The sequence below is a fragment of the Beta vulgaris genome, chromosome 2 (genome assembly GCF_026745355.1).
Source record: "Beta vulgaris subsp. vulgaris cultivar EL10 chromosome 2, EL10.2, whole genome shotgun sequence".
In the NCBI taxonomy this organism is placed as follows: Eukaryota; Viridiplantae; Streptophyta; class Magnoliopsida; order Caryophyllales; family Amaranthaceae; genus Beta; species Beta vulgaris.
Genome location: NC_079203.1, coordinates 1,631,667 through 1,647,409, shown reverse-complemented (window position 1 = coordinate 1,647,409; position 15,743 = coordinate 1,631,667). Strand labels below are relative to the sequence as shown.

The 15,743-nt window shown below is 36.5% G+C and overlaps 2 protein-coding genes across 2 annotated transcripts; both read left to right on the top strand.

Moving 5' to 3' along the window:
* Nucleotides 1-8,038: 8,038 nt before the first annotated feature.
* LOC125495099 (uncharacterized) lies at nucleotides 8,039-12,839 on the top strand. Its single transcript, XM_048639834.2, has 2 exons — nucleotides 8,039-8,818; nucleotides 12,099-12,839. Exons 1-2 carry the CDS (start codon nucleotides 8,200-8,202, stop codon nucleotides 12,446-12,448), a joined length of 969 nt encoding a protein of 322 aa, XP_048495791.1. The 5' UTR covers nucleotides 8,039-8,199; the 3' UTR covers nucleotides 12,449-12,839.
* Nucleotides 12,445-13,736, top strand: LOC125495098 (uncharacterized). Its single transcript, XM_048639833.1, has one exon. The coding sequence runs from the start codon at nucleotides 12,579-12,581 to the stop codon at nucleotides 13,710-13,712; it is 1,134 nt and encodes a 377-aa protein (XP_048495790.1). The 5' UTR covers nucleotides 12,445-12,578; the 3' UTR covers nucleotides 13,713-13,736.
* The last annotated feature ends 2,007 nt before the right edge of the window (nucleotides 13,737-15,743 follow it).

Below are 15,743 nucleotides of genomic sequence, written 5' to 3'. Positions count from 1 at the left end.
TTTTCATTTTGGGTATTCTAAAATATAGTTTTCATTTTCATATTTAGTTTCACATTTTTCCGTAATTTGTCTAGAAAAATCGTGTCTCATCATTTATTTGCTTATTAAATTTTGTTTTTCCTTTGTTTATTCAACCAAAGTGTTACAATTAATGCTATTTCATCAATTATTCTCCATTTTCTCTCCTAAAATAATCATTTTTTCCCATACAATATTTATGTAAATAATTTTTTTTTATCCCTTTTAGATTCTACTTGCATAAATTACCGTGAAAAAAAGAAATAGAAACTATATTTTCAGACAGGACTACTGTAAAGAAAAAAATGAAAAAAATTAAGAGTAATCAATTAGAAAACCCACTCCGATCCTCCCCTAAAGGCTATTTAAGTAGACTAAGGGACATGTGTCATTAAGGCTTTGGTTGAACTATTAATTTAATATTAACAATAAGGATCTTTCGTCAATTGCAGCTTGTTATAATAGCGAGTTTGTTAGTTGCAGCCTACTCATTTCAAACTCTCCAATTGCAGCCTTATAAAATCAAGGTACCTGTAAGTTGCAGCCCAATTTCATTTTCAGGCCAAATTAGCCTGATTATGACGTCATACTTCACCAAAGTCTCAACCCTTTTTCCACTTCCCTCCAAAACCCTCGACTTCTCTCTTTCTCTCTCCTATGACCTGCATTTTCTCTCTCCTCTCTGTCCTCTAACCTCCATTATTTTCTCTCTCCTCTAAGTCTGAATGTCATCTCCCAAACGTCCTCCTCCACTAGTACCCTCATTCGACACCCTACGATTCCGAGTATATATATCCTCACAAATTGCATCAAGTTTTTTTGTGCTTCTTTCGTGTTCTTACACCCAATCGGATTCCATTCCCGCCCTTATTAGGTGAAATGGACGTCGATTGAGATTTTCGCATGACAAAATACTTATAAAATAGAGCAAAGACACCTATTTTCTGAAATGCTAGCACAGAGAGGGGAGAGGAGAAAGGAGAGAAGATAGAGAAAATGGTGGTCTTGGAGAGAGAGGATAGAGAAAATGGAGGTCAGAAGAGAGAGAGGAGAGAGAGCAAATGGAGGTTAGAGGAAAGAGAGAAGTAGAGGGTTTGGGCCTGAAAATTACCGTTGGACCTTAACTATGGTTAACATGACGTCATTTTTGGCCGGAAAATGAAATTGGACTGCAACTTAAAGGCACCTTGATTTTATAAGGCTGCAATTGGAGAGTTTGAAATAAATAGGCTGCAATTAACAAACTCGCTATTATAAAAGGTTGTAATTGGCGAAAAATCCTAACAATAAAGCCAAGTTTGTTGATGGACTCCATGTTGGTGCTATGTGCTAATACTACAAAAAATGGCCCCTAATTAATTAATCAAATAACCTTCACATGATTAGCAACCGTCCTACTGATAAGGGTGGCACATTCGCACATGATAGAGGCCAACCCTTTTGGGTGGATGTGATTCTTCTTCTCTATAGTAAAAACCTGGCAAGCTCCATGCATGACTAAATTGCAGATACTTTGCATCTTAATATATATCAATATAATATAATTTGTTGTATGTAATAGACAAATTAGTTATAAGGTGTTGTTTCACCCTGGATTCTATATAATTCTTGATGGTAAAACTAGAAAGGTGAAAGGAGTAGGAAGAGCTAAAAACGGGTTGCTGAATGAACCTGTTGACAAGACTTTGGCCAATATCAAGCAACAGTTATAGTGAGAAATGCACTAAAAACTCTGGTGTGTTTGCAAACTCATGTAGCTCAGTGCCAACTGTGATAACAAATATCCCTTCTGTGAGCAAGTAAACATTATGGCACCATAGACTAGGTCATGTACCTTTGTCTAGAATTGGTAAGATAGACGATTGAAAGAGTTGAAGAATGTAAGTGGTGAAGTGTGTACGGTTTTTTATCCATATGAACCACGAAGACGGTACAAAGTACAAAGAAATGTGTATGTGTTTTGTCAAGATTCACGAAGTTGCCATATGTTGTGACTTGTGAGTGAGTCACAAGCAAGCTAAGTGAATCCTTTGATCTTATTCACATTGATACATGAGGTCCTTACAAAGTAAATACAAAGAGAAATTACTGTCATTAAATTATCATTTTGTTTGAAAAAAATAAAGGTTATAAAATAATCCTATATAAGGAAAGTGGGAATAACTCAATACCCACTCTAAATTACATATTTATCCTCAAATTAATTAAAAAAATAAAACTCATGTTTACCAATTTTTAAATCTTAAAATAATTTCTCAACTTTGGTTTTTTAATTAAAAACAAAGATTTGAATAGATATGTTTAGCAACTAAAAACAAAGATTTGTATGCGTGAGTCTAAATACATCTTAACTCATGAGGGAGATATTCCCCTCATAAACATACTAATATAATGGTGAGGAGATATTCCCCTCATAAACATACTAATATAGTGTTGCCTCATCAATGTGGAACTTTGCTTTGAAATCTCTAACAAAATTAAGCCATTTTTTTTATATACAAAATTAGTAACTTTATAAACATTAGTAACTTCACACAACATTGTCATTCATTATACAACATCAAAAAAAATTTGTGCAACGCTTGCCATTAGTTATACGACATTATTACCCTAAAAAAATTACTCCCTCCATTTCAAAATAGTCTGAACACTTTACCTTCAAAAAAAATTACTCCCGCTGTTTCAAAATAGTCTGAACACTTTTCTTTTATGTTTGTCTCAAATTAGTTTGAACACTTTTATTTTTGACATGATCCCACTATTACTATATTATCTATTTTACACTCTTTTGACCCACACTCAACCTTTATTAATAAAAGTTACTCAACTTTCTCTCTCATCAATAAAAAATACCCATCAACTCCTATCATATCTACTCTTTTAATAAAATAACATTTTATAACCACACTACAAATTATCACCTTAAAGTAAGTGTCCCAACAAATGTTCAAATCTTTCTGAAACGGAGGGAGTATACCTTATTCGTTTTGTTTTAAATGAAACATACATCATTGGTACGGAGATTTAGGACTCGAGAGAAAGTAAGAAAAAGAAAAAAATAGACGAGAGAGATAGAAGATAAGTGATCAACTAGGTATCACTGATATGGATACGGGGACGAAAAACAGCAAAACCAAAATTTTAAAAAACGGATACGGCTTGGATTCGGTAAAAAAAATAAAATAATGGATAATATTACCTTACATTTTTAATATATATTCTCCATTTAATTTATGTAGAACCGTATTAAATGACATAAATATAAAAATATAAACTAATAATTTTAAAAAAGTCTTGTAAAATAAATAGTCATTAAAAAAAGAGTAATGATATAGTGCATATCTTTATAAATGTGCTTAATTATTATAAATCAAAATGTTGTAATAGAAGTATAATAATTGGAATTCGGTAGAATAGGAAAAAAAAAATTAGCTAGGGTAAAAGACTCAAACCGGTAAAAGAAGGAATAGCTATTGTTGTATGGCAGATGGCACAAGTTGATGAAGTAATAAAGAACAGAAAAAAATAATTCAAACCCTCCACTAACTCATTTACATTTGAATTGAATATTCCCTATCAAAGCCCAAAGGAACCCAACGCTAGTCTACTTCTATATATTAAGGTATTGTTTGGTTGTATTTGGCATTTAGGAAGTTGATCTTCCCATGAAATTTTACTTCCCATGATATTTCACTTCCTAGGAAGTAAGCAAAATTGTTTGGTAGGCTATGGGAGGATGGAATTCCCATGGGAAGTGGCACTTACATAGGGAGGACTAGGTAAGCAACTTCCCTCATTGTGTGGGAATTAGAACTTTCTAGGAAGTTCCACTTCCTATGCTCTAGTTAAACAAACAACTTCTTATATTTACACTTCCTAGGAACTTGCAATTCCTAGATAATTGGATGTCAACCAAACAACACCTAAATAGCATAAAAAAACCTATCTCAATACTCAATATAAAAACCTGACTCGGCTACATTTTGCAGTCAACTGTCTACACTCTACACTCTACACTCTACACCCACTACCACTAGTCTTTAAATATGAAAAACAGCCGTCCCTTTTACCTCCCTTCCCTTTTTTTCTCCTTCCAATCAACCACCCTAAGCGTCCCCTACTGAACCCAACGTCCCCACCACTCAAGAGTCACGGCGACATTTTGCCGATGTATCAGTCCCGTACCCGTACTCGATATGGGAAACGACACTTCAGGAAAGTACTCGTGCTTCATAGGTTGTCACTAATCAATACCAAATAAAGCAATGTTTTATCTATCTTATAATACAAGATGCCATTTTATTTTAGAACGGATGAAGTACATTAAACTTTATTTTTTATTTTTATTCATTTTCGTTTAAAAAAATTAATCCATCTACTCTCTCCGTCCCAAAATATAATTCCTATTTCATTTCGCACAGTCTCCAAGACGTATCTTTGACCAATTATATCTTTTATTTCGTATCAGTAAAAAATATAAAAAAAATTGATATTACGAATGTTCACGTTAAGACGAATCCAACAAGTAGGGATGGCAACGGGTCGGACTTGGATCGGATTATACATAATCCGACTCCGACCCTACGGGAAGTCGGATTTTAAATCTAAGTCCGACTCCGACTCCGGGCATCCGATTCCGACTCCGATCCGACTTAAAATCCGAACATCCGACTCCGAATCTGAATCCGATCTGACTTATTTTTTGCCCAATTTTTTTTTTTATAATAGAATAGTCTTCTATAATACAATAATTTAATCATTACAATTTATTCTAATAATCATATGGAAATCTTATATAGTATAAATAATTTAAATATTACTATTATTTTTAACAATTATTTCTTCAATGGGAAAATCATATATAATATAATTGGAAGAAAGCCGAAGTCAATTTATACATAAATAATACATTAACATAAAAAATAAAAAATAAAAGGATTGATTGACTAAAAGTCGGAGTCGGATTCGGATGTCGGATTATTTTTGAGATCCGACTCCGTCCCTCCTCCGACTCGGAGTCAGACTTTTTGAACGGAGTCGGATTAATTTTTTGTCAGAGTCAACTCAGATTTTTTCCTTCGGATCGAGCAGACTAGGGTCGGATTCGGACTGGATTGTCATCCCTACCAACAAGATCCCACATGAATATGTTTTTTTGTATACATTAATGAGAATATTCGTCAAAGATTTTAAATTTTGACTTCCAAAATAGAAATGAGAACTATATTTTGGGACGAATGGAGTATTTACCAAAATGTGGAACATTACTCAGCCGATCCATTCCTGGCAGGAATTAGGACCCCCTAAAAAAAAAAAAAAGGGGGGGGGGGGGGAGGAAGAATTAGGAAATGCTCCTAGTAGTTGGGTTGCGTACCTTGAATCTGGGCTAGCTGGAACTCGTTGCTGAGAAACTCCATTCGGCACAATCCGTATTTGATTCTGATCTCGACCTCTTTGTCTAAAGCTCCACAGCCCATTATTTTTTCTGCTGTCTGCTCCGCATACGTTAGCATCGTTCGCAAGTTGTACAGTTTCGTCCTAAAATCATCGAATTGATAACCAAGACTACTCCAATTATTATTTTCTCCTATCCACAACAACCTATTAACAAAACTCAAGAGCTGGTTTATGTTTATTTTCTCCATGGCTTGGTTGTCCATGTCTGATCACACTACGAACTCTCTCTTTTTGACTTTCTACTCTCTACTCTATAGACCAATGAATCAATGATTTGCTAAAACTAGGCTCCTATCCAGATAAACAAATAAGTTTAAGCTTTTTTAAGAGATACTAATTAAATAAAGTTTTGAGAGACACTGAGCTGAAAGATAGAAACTTGACTCAAAAGGGTACAGACGTAATTCACAAACCAGTGATGGAGAAGTTTTGAGGTTTTACTGGGTGCATAGCGAATATAAACAATTATTGTATACCACATTTTTCTATAGATGCAACATGTTTAGAGGTGGGAAACTAAATCATACAAATCGGGTATATGTCGGGTACATTTGCTTACGTGTCAATCGCGGGTTCATGAGATTTTGGAGTTAAGCATGGGTTTGATGAGCCGGGTCAACAACGGGTAGGTTCGAACCGGTTCGAGTTAGTTTTGGTCTGGTCAATTATTTTCTAGTAAACAAATAAAATATATAAATTCATGTTTGTGAAAAATAATATTTTATTATTATATTCGGGTCGTTTCGGATTCATGTCATTATTGTCGAGTTTCAGTTCTATCGGGTGAAGCACAAGTATAAGGTCAAGTTTTTCGGGTCTGACCAACGGGTACATGTCTATTTTGCCGGCTATAAGCATGTCCCACTTAATTCCGAGTTTTAATTTGATATACCATATTTTTTATTGATGCAACATGCATATGCCTTTGGGTTTTTTTTTTTTCCTTTTCCCGCCTCTTTCCCTCCATTTTTTCCTAATTAAAACAAGGTTTATTGTTTTACTCGGTTTATTGTGAATATATATATATATATATAAAGCATATGTTGAATCAATAGAAAAATGTAGTATATAAAAACTCAAAATTCGATGGGAAAATGCCTGAAAATAGGTTAAGGTCGTATCTAGCTAAACTTTTAAGTTGCCATAAAGTCTACGAAAAGTTGTTTATCGCCAAAAGTAGTGTATAAAAAGTCTGTTTTGACAAACTATCCCACATTTAATAAAAAAAATATAATGTAGTGAAACCAAAAGCATCATTATGGTAATATACTTATATCTAGGTCATATATACTTCTTTTTTATATGTAATATACTACTTTTTGTAATAATATATTGTTAACCCTAAGTTTTGAAAATGACATGTAACAAAGAAACTAATATGCTCTAATAATCTCAAGATTTATTGTATTGAAACATCAGGGCCGTCTCATGGCATATGGAGGCCCTGTGCTAATCACCGAAATTGACCCTTTCTCTACACTTTTTCTCTCTACCTCGATCATCAACTAACTTGAGCGTCGGAGGGGCGATCCCGGAACAAAGTCTAACTTTGTTTTGCAGGATTTCGGTGTATGGACAATTTGCTCACGTCGACGCTCAGGGCTCACTCCTACTCAGCACACATTAACACCCATAATTTCTAGATAGAAACAGTTTGGCGCCGTCTATGGGGATAGCATAAGATGTAATACTCCGTATTTTTGGAGTTATTCTTTATAAATAAGAAAATATAAAGAATAGAACTGAAAAGTATTTTAGTATAATAATAATACAGTTTGAGTACGTTTACAACTATAACGTAATTATATTATAGTCCAATTTACTTTTAATTTCGGAATAAATAAAATAAACCAAGTCCTATTAGACTTAGGATGGCCACACTATAAATAGGAAAGAATAAAAAGAAAAGAATAAAAAAATTCAGAAAAACTCTAATCTCTCTCCTTCTCTCTTTCAATTTCTCTCCCTCAACCGTTTTCTCTCTATCTCTCTCAAATTCTCTCTCCTTCTCCCTCGTCGCCTCCTTGGAATCTTGTCAGGGTCAAAAATAAAAGTGTTCAAAATAAAAGTGTTCAAATTAGTGGGGATACCAAAGACTTCATCAGGTCATAGCAGGTGGCTTCGCCTCAAGAGGCCTAACTGGCCGAGCTCGCAAAGCCCACCTACAAAGTGGTGAAACTAATTAGATAAATAAGAAAGAGTGAAAGATATATAGAGAAGTTGAACACATGTTTAGACAGAGTTTCCCCTTTGTTGTTGTATTTAGTGTTTGATGTGTTCACAACTTCACACACACAAATATGTAAGGATGACTTAACAGAGACATGCACATAATAACTATTAAATTGGGAGGGGGGAGAAAGAGGAAAGCTAAAAGGACCAAATAATTGAAGGAGGGGGCAAGGGGGAATAGACAATAGGTCTTATGAGAAGGTTTGGTGTTAGGTAAACAATAATATTCGTACAAAAAATGATTATGCAATTAGCAAAAACAATTACTAAGTTATAAAAATGACCAAGACTTGTGACTTTTTTTTATTGATTAATCTAGATCCAAGTTACTCCTCTTGGCATGATGGAAGTTGACTTGTAACACACAAAACGCAAATCTGTCTAGTTTCTCAACCTCATTAGCAAACATTTTTCTTAGAATTAGGCGGCCATTCATTATCAATTTATCAATTTTTTTGATAGTAAGTTGTATATAGGGACAGGAAGGAAATAATGGATGACACAAGTGGGGGAAACTTAAAGAGAGTGAAGGAGCTATGGAGTACATGGGATATCCGTGTTTTCATGCTTACCAGTCTCCTCATTCAAGCATTGCTCACAATCCTAGCACCTCGCCGAAAACGGAGTGCAAGCAGCTTCCTTAATTTTTCAATGTGGTTGCTTTACTTGTCAGCTGATGCAGTTGCATTATTCACAATTGGTTTGATTGCCAACGGCGATGATGATTCTCCTCAAAGGGAAGATCTACTAGCATTTTGGGCGCCATTTCTTTTGTTACATCTTGGTGGTCCAGACACAATTACTGCTCTAGCTTTGGAAGATAACGAGCTATGGCATCGACACGCTCTTCAACTTGCAGCACAGGTTGCTGTTACTATCTATGTGTTTGTTCGGTCTCTTCGAAGTAACAATTACCTGTTGTGGCCAACGCTTCTCATGTTTGTTGATGGAGTTATCAAGTACGTTGAGCGAACAGAGGCTCTGTATTTCGCTAGCATGGATAGCTTCAGAGAGTCCTTCAGGACTAAACCTGAAGCTGGTCCCGACTATGCCATGTTTATGGAAGAGTATTCTGCTGCGGCAACTGCTCATATTCCAATTACTATTCAAGGTACTACTAGTGTTTTGTTGAATAGTTTGCGGTGCTTTAGAATTTTAGATAAGAAAATGTGTCAAAAGTTGCTAATTGGAAGGTAAACAACTTGCTAATTTGAGATAGCACTTAATTATATTGATCCAATTAATTTACCACGAAACTAATCCAATCCGGCCCATAAATCGGACCAGCTTAGTCCAAGTAAATATTGAACCAAATTGTGTATATTTTAATCAAATTGTATATATTTTAATCAAATTGCATATATTATAATTCAATCAAATTTAAAAATAATAAAATTATTCATTAATATTAATAATTGTATACTTATATTTTAATTCATTTTAAAGATTTTATGTAACAATAATGAATAATTTTAATGATTAAATAATTTTGAAAAAAAATTTCATGCCGGCCTGCCAGCCCGATCCAGCCAACTAGACCAACGAACCGTCAGAACCGCTTTTCGAATTGTGAAAATAGATAACAGGTCAGTGTGGGCCAAGATTTTTTCAGCCTGTGAACCAGTCCGTCCAATGGATTTAATTCACGGTCCCCCGTGAAGTCTTAGCCCAGCCTGCTATGGCCCATAGCTTGGCCCGCTAGCTCCCACCAGTGGCCATCATTATCATGGTAAATAGAATAAAAGTATTTTGATTGTATAATTCTATGGGTAGACGTTTTCGTGAAAGACCTCTCCTTTATTTAGCAAGTCATATCTAGGAGTGTTATTACTATTCGTAGGTGTACTTCTACTGCAGCAAAATAGATTCGTATATGTTGACCTGACTCAAAATACCCGATCAGAGAACTGTTTCCGGCTCGAAAATAGTGACCCAAAACTTGAAAGTAAAATAGACCCGGCCCGAATATGACCCGATCCAAAAGTGTCCTGACCCGAAATTGACCCGATAATGATCACCCCAACCCAAATTCGACCTTGAAAGTTGTCATATTAGTTACTTTTTACACAAATTTAATGAAAAAAAAGTCATCAAATATGATATAAGCCAATGTCGATTAATTATTTAACTTACTCTTATCAATTTTATATGTAATCTATTTATTTACAAGATTGAAAACCCGATTTAACCCGGCCCAATATGACTCGAAATCACATGAACCCGAGGTGTACTCGTACCCAAACAGACCCAATCCGAACGCAACCCTAGACATAAAATTGACCCACTTATGATCCGACCCATATGACTTATTTGCCACATCTATGGAGTATCAGTTTATGACTCGATATTAGCATAAAATTGTCTCGGATATATAATATATGTTTTACATTTTAGAATTTCAAGACAAGTAAATGTAATCTGGTAGGGACAAGTAATAAAGTTTTTATTTATAACATGCATTTGAAACAGTATTCTAACCCTGGACTTCCAATAAAAAGCCACTAATACCATCACTAATTTTGATAAAGAATGAGTAAATCTCTTTTTTCCATAAGTGTAGGTCCGAAACTTGATCAACAAAACCATCGAGTAATCATACAATTAATCACGTTAATACAGATTCACAGTATTAATCTAGGTCCCCTAGCTTTAAAAAGAAGGATAATCTATAACCAAGAAAAAAAACTATATATAAGAAAGGAAACGTAATTGACAATGATAATTCAAGCCTAAACATGAAGGAAATCAATGGATAGATAAGAGAGAAAGAAATAATAAAAAAAGAAAAGAAAGAATAAAAAAAAAACCTCACAAAATTTTATTGAAGAACTTAAGAAAAATCCATGGAAGAATACAAAAAGTGTCCAAGAGAAATCGAGGCTACAACGAAAGTACTCTAGCGCATGTTAATGAATAGATGCCAACTTGCCAAGATATAATATAATAAAAAAGGGTTTTCAATATTTTCTTACTTTCTCGTATTATAAATCTGATAATATAAAAAAAAATAAGAACCAACAAAGGCGAGATAGGCGTGTGACCTTGGGATGGCCAAGGAGTAGGGGTGAGCAGAAATTTCGGGTACCCAGATCCAGATCCAGACCTGATATGGATCCGTCGGGTTCGGATCCGGTCTCTGTCCAACTGGGTTCGGGTCTGGGTCCAAAAAATTGGACCCAGTTGCATCCGGTTTCAATTTTGGGTAGAAATTTTTTCGGACCCAGTACCTGGTGGGTACCCAGTTCTAGCTCTGGGTACCCGGTTGGAGCGGGTCTAGGTCCGGGTACCTAGTACTTAGAATTGTTTTTTTTTCATATACTCATATAGAATTGGTAATAGGATAATAGTTGTTAAGTAAAAAGTTAGTACTTAGTAGGCCTTTAGGCCCATTTAATTTTTTTAAAAAATTTTATAGCTCAATTGGCCCATCTTAGTATGTTGTTAAACTTACAACTGGGTACCCAGATCTGGACCTGGTACCCACCGGGTTCGGGTCTGGGTCCAAAAATTTAGGACCCGGTTTGACCAATTCCAATTTCAATTCTAGATTTTTAATACCCACTGGGTCTGGGTCTGGGTCTATGAAATTCTACAGGATACCCGGTTGTGCTCACCCCTACCAAGGAGTAGTCTATGCGAGCTTTGGCCATTGGGCCTTGAGGCTTGAGTGAGTGCAATGGGATCAATGCTATGTCGCCCCGATGTCTTGTCGTGCAGACGGGCACACAATGATCGCTCAAATTCTAAAAAGAGGAAACACAATATTTTAAAAGTAAGTTTTTAGAGGGAAAATATTTCTTCTAGTAAGAAAACTATGTTGGTCTCGTTTTAGTCCACTATCTATTTTCAAAAAGAGTTAAAATGTTTCCGAAAAGGAAACGTGTTGGAGAGAGAAAACATTAAGCCAAAGAGATTTTCGTGCATAAATTAATACTTCATCATATTTCAGAGTTACATCCATAATTCAATACTTAGGCTATGTTTAGTTCACCTGAAATTTTCTGATTTGAACTTATTTGATCTGAACTTATTTTTTCTGATCCGATCTGATCTAAACCGATCTGATTTACTAGATCTTATCTTTTAGATTTTTCTCAATATATAAGAAAAAATATAGTCATGTGGAGTCTTGTTTGATTCGTCTCAATGAGTGCTTTATTAATATTCAATTATTATAATTTCTACTAATATGTAATGAAAGATATATAATAGTAATAATGATTTTTAAATATAAGCATAATCTGAACGGATCTGATCTGAACTTATTTTTTCTGATCTGATCTGATCTGTAATAAGCAAAAATAAGGTGAGCTGAACATAGCTTGTTATTATCATGTCTTCATCAGATATTCATATGTTAAGCCTGACACATTTTTTACGGCACTCAACAGATCGACCCTTCAAAGGTCAAGAAAATTCACAAGTAAGAAATCCTCAAGACATTTTGAGTTCGAGTTCCTCCAAAGTACAAGGCATAAATGTCATCAGTAATGCAAATGCCCCAGAGGAGGAAAATGCGATGATTGAACATGCTTATAACTTCTATAAAAAGTTCAAAGGCATCCTAGCTGATGCTTTTCTAACTTTAAAAGATCGCGAGGAAAGTCGTTCTTTTTTCCTCAATGCAAGAGCCTCAAAAGCTTTTAGGATTGTGGAGATTGAGCTCAACTTCATCTATGATGTTTTCTACACGAAGGTGTTCTTGATACTAAAAAAAACAAGTTTATCTTCGGATTATTAGCTTTTCCTCTGTCGTGACATCTTTGTTAATATTTTCTTTAAAATATAAGGGCAAGTACGACAACATTGATGTTGCAATAACTTTTGCATTGCTTGGGGGTGCCATAGCTCTAGACATATATGTGAGTCTCATGCTTGTTTTGTCTGATTGGTGGATAATAATCACTCCCGAGCAAGGCATAACGAAATACTTGAGATCTATATTAATACGGTTGCTTCAGTTTTCGACCTGCACAAAAGATAACAGTCACTGTAGATGGTCTCAGTACATGTCAAAGTACAACCTACTAGAACGTTGCTTTAAGGATCCTCCTTCAATATTGAAGTATATATTCATAAAGGGAATTAAGGATGCTTTGATTGGTTTTTTATACGTCGCCAAAAAGCAGGTTGATGAGCAACTTTTGGTGAAGTTTGTCATTGAAGAGCTACAGAAGAAAGCAAAGCTAGCCCCCGATTTGAAGGAAACGAAGGAAGTAAATTCAGCTAGAGGTAATTTGGCTTTGGAAAACGAGTTTTTTCTTGTTTCAGAGTATTTGAATCCTTGGACTGTGGATGTTGATTATGATGAAAGCGTGTTGATTTGGCATCTTGCTACTGATATATGTTATTGGACTAGCCAAGAACATGGTAGTACTGATAATGTTGATGGGATGGACTACCGTAGTTTCTCTAAATGGCTCTCAGATTATATGTCATATCTTCTACTAAGGCAACAGTCTTTGGTATCTTTGGTGGTAGGAATGTCGGAAAATCGGTTTGAAGACACATGTGCAGAGGCGAGAAAGTTTATGAATAAAAGCTTAAATGTCCATTGGTTTTCTTACATTTGTGCTGAGACTAAGAAATGTTTGTGCTCAAAGTTAAATTGCCAAACTTCTGGCGTGGAATGCGAAAATCATGGTACAAAGGAAGAGGAAGAGTTTTTTAAGGAATTTTGTATCAAGGTTCTCAAAGTGAAAGCGCACATCCCACCTATTGTTGCAAAGGGGGATAAAAGCAAATCTGTGTTATTTGATGCTTGTCGTCTCGCTGAGCAACTGAAGATGTTTGGAAGCAGTCAGTGGGAGATAACAAGCAAGGTCTGGGTGGAGCTGCTTTGTTATGCTGCTAACCGTGCCTCACCCAGATCCCATGTTGCACAACTAAGAAGAGGTGGGGAACTCATTACATTAGTGTGGCTATTGATGGCTCATCTTGGTTTAGGAGAGCGTTTCCTACAAAACCAGGGGTTTGGGTGGACTAAACTTATTATTCACAAGTAAAATTTTGTCATCAATACACTTGTTTTTGCCAATTGAGACAATGTTATGCAATTTGTCTCTCTGGAACGAAATTATGTTCAACATCAAGAACTAATTATGTCGAAATGGATTTTCACTTTGTTCATGAAAAAGTTGCCTTTTTGTTAAGTACGTGTCCATTATGTAACCTCGCACTATTAACTTGCCGATATTTTCACTTAAGGAATCCCTTTGATATTCTTGGAAAAATTTCGAGACAGTCTCTGTGTAACTGAGTAAGTTAACCTTTCGCTTCGTCTGTGGGGGGTTGCTAGGACCCAGATTTTTAAAAGCAACAAAGCAAAGAAAATGGAAGAATTCAGATGAGTAAGGATAGATATTTGTATTAAGTAAGAACACATCAGCTCACTAATACAAATCCTTACTCTTCGAGAGGTAAGGTATCTCCACTTAAGGCCTCAGATTACACTCAATTTCTGGATGCCTTTACAAGAGTGGGATTCCTTATATTTATACACAACTCTCCTCCTTTTCTACAGCTTTCTCTCACCTATAACCACCTCATAACAACCTACTGCCATATGACAGAGAATAACAGAATAAGAATCTATCTCCCAGTCACCCAGGTGCTGCCATCTGTTGCACATTTTCTGCTGCCCCATTTGCCCTTGACTTAGGCCTTCTAGAATATGTGTAAATGATTGGAGGAATTTGCGCGGTCTTAGCAATACCCCCCGCCCAATCAAGCACCTTGTCCCCAAGGTGGAAGGTAGGGAAACGCTCCTGAATATCCTGCACATCTTCCCAGGTGGCTTCATCAGCAGTCATGTCACTCCATTGAACCAAGATTCTGCGGGTCCTGCTGGGTTCAAAGGATTAGGGCGGCAGCCCAGCACTTGGGAGGGAGATGAAGGTAGCACCAAGTCAGCTGTCAGCAAGGGTGGTAGGACTGGGGATACGGGTGCTGCACCCACAACTTTCTTCAACTGAGAAATGTGAAACACCGGGTGTATTTTGCTGTGGGGGGGTAATGCCAACTCATAAGCAACTAAGCAAACCCTTTTAAGAATGGCAAATGGTCCAAAGTAGCGAGGGGCAAGCTTCTCATTAGACTTTCGAGCGAGAGATTGTTGCTTGTATGGTTGCAGCCTTAAGTACACCAAGTCACCCACCATGAACTCCACTTCTCTGCGGTGCTTATCCTCCTGGACCCTCATGTTATTCTGGGTTGTCACTAAGTGAAATTTGAGTTCATCTAGCACTGCATCACAAACTAATAGCTGATCCTCCAAGGCTGCAACTGCCGTGCTATTTCTTTCGTAGCGGTACAAAGGCGGGGGTGGTCTCCCATAAACAATCTCGAAGGGAGTGAAATTGGTGGCCGAATGTTTGGAAGTATTGTACCAATATTCTGCCCAACACAACCATGTAGCCCATGTGATTGGTTTTCCTTGAATAAAGCATCTCAAATACGCCTCAACAGATTTATTGACTACCTCTGTTTGCCCGTCGGATTGTGGGTGGTATGCGGTGCTCCGGTGCAGCAGGGTACCTTGGAGCTTGAACAACTCTCTCCAAAACAAACTCATGAACACTTTATCGCGATCGGACACAATCGTGGCTGGAAATCCATGGAGCTTCACTACTTTCCTTGTGAACACTTGAGCCACCGAGACAGCAAAAAAAGGGTGGCGCAAGCCAATAAAATGCCCGTACTTAGACAAGCGGTCTACCACCACTAGAATAGAATCCCAACCCCCGGATTTGGGTAAGCCCTCCACGAAATCCATCGACACATCCTCCCATATGAGGATAAGGATAGGTAATGGCTGTAATAACCCCGCCGGAGCAAGAGAGGATGTCTTGTTTTGCTGACAAACGTTACATTCTTGGATAAAAGTAGTGATGTCTTGCTTCATTCCCTTCCAAAACCATTCCGCAGCCAACCTTTGGTATGTTTTAAAAATACCCGAATGCCCCCCTAATGGTGTTGCGTGGTACTCATGGATGAGACGTGAAGTAAGCGCCCCCTTCCGAGGCACCACCAGCCTG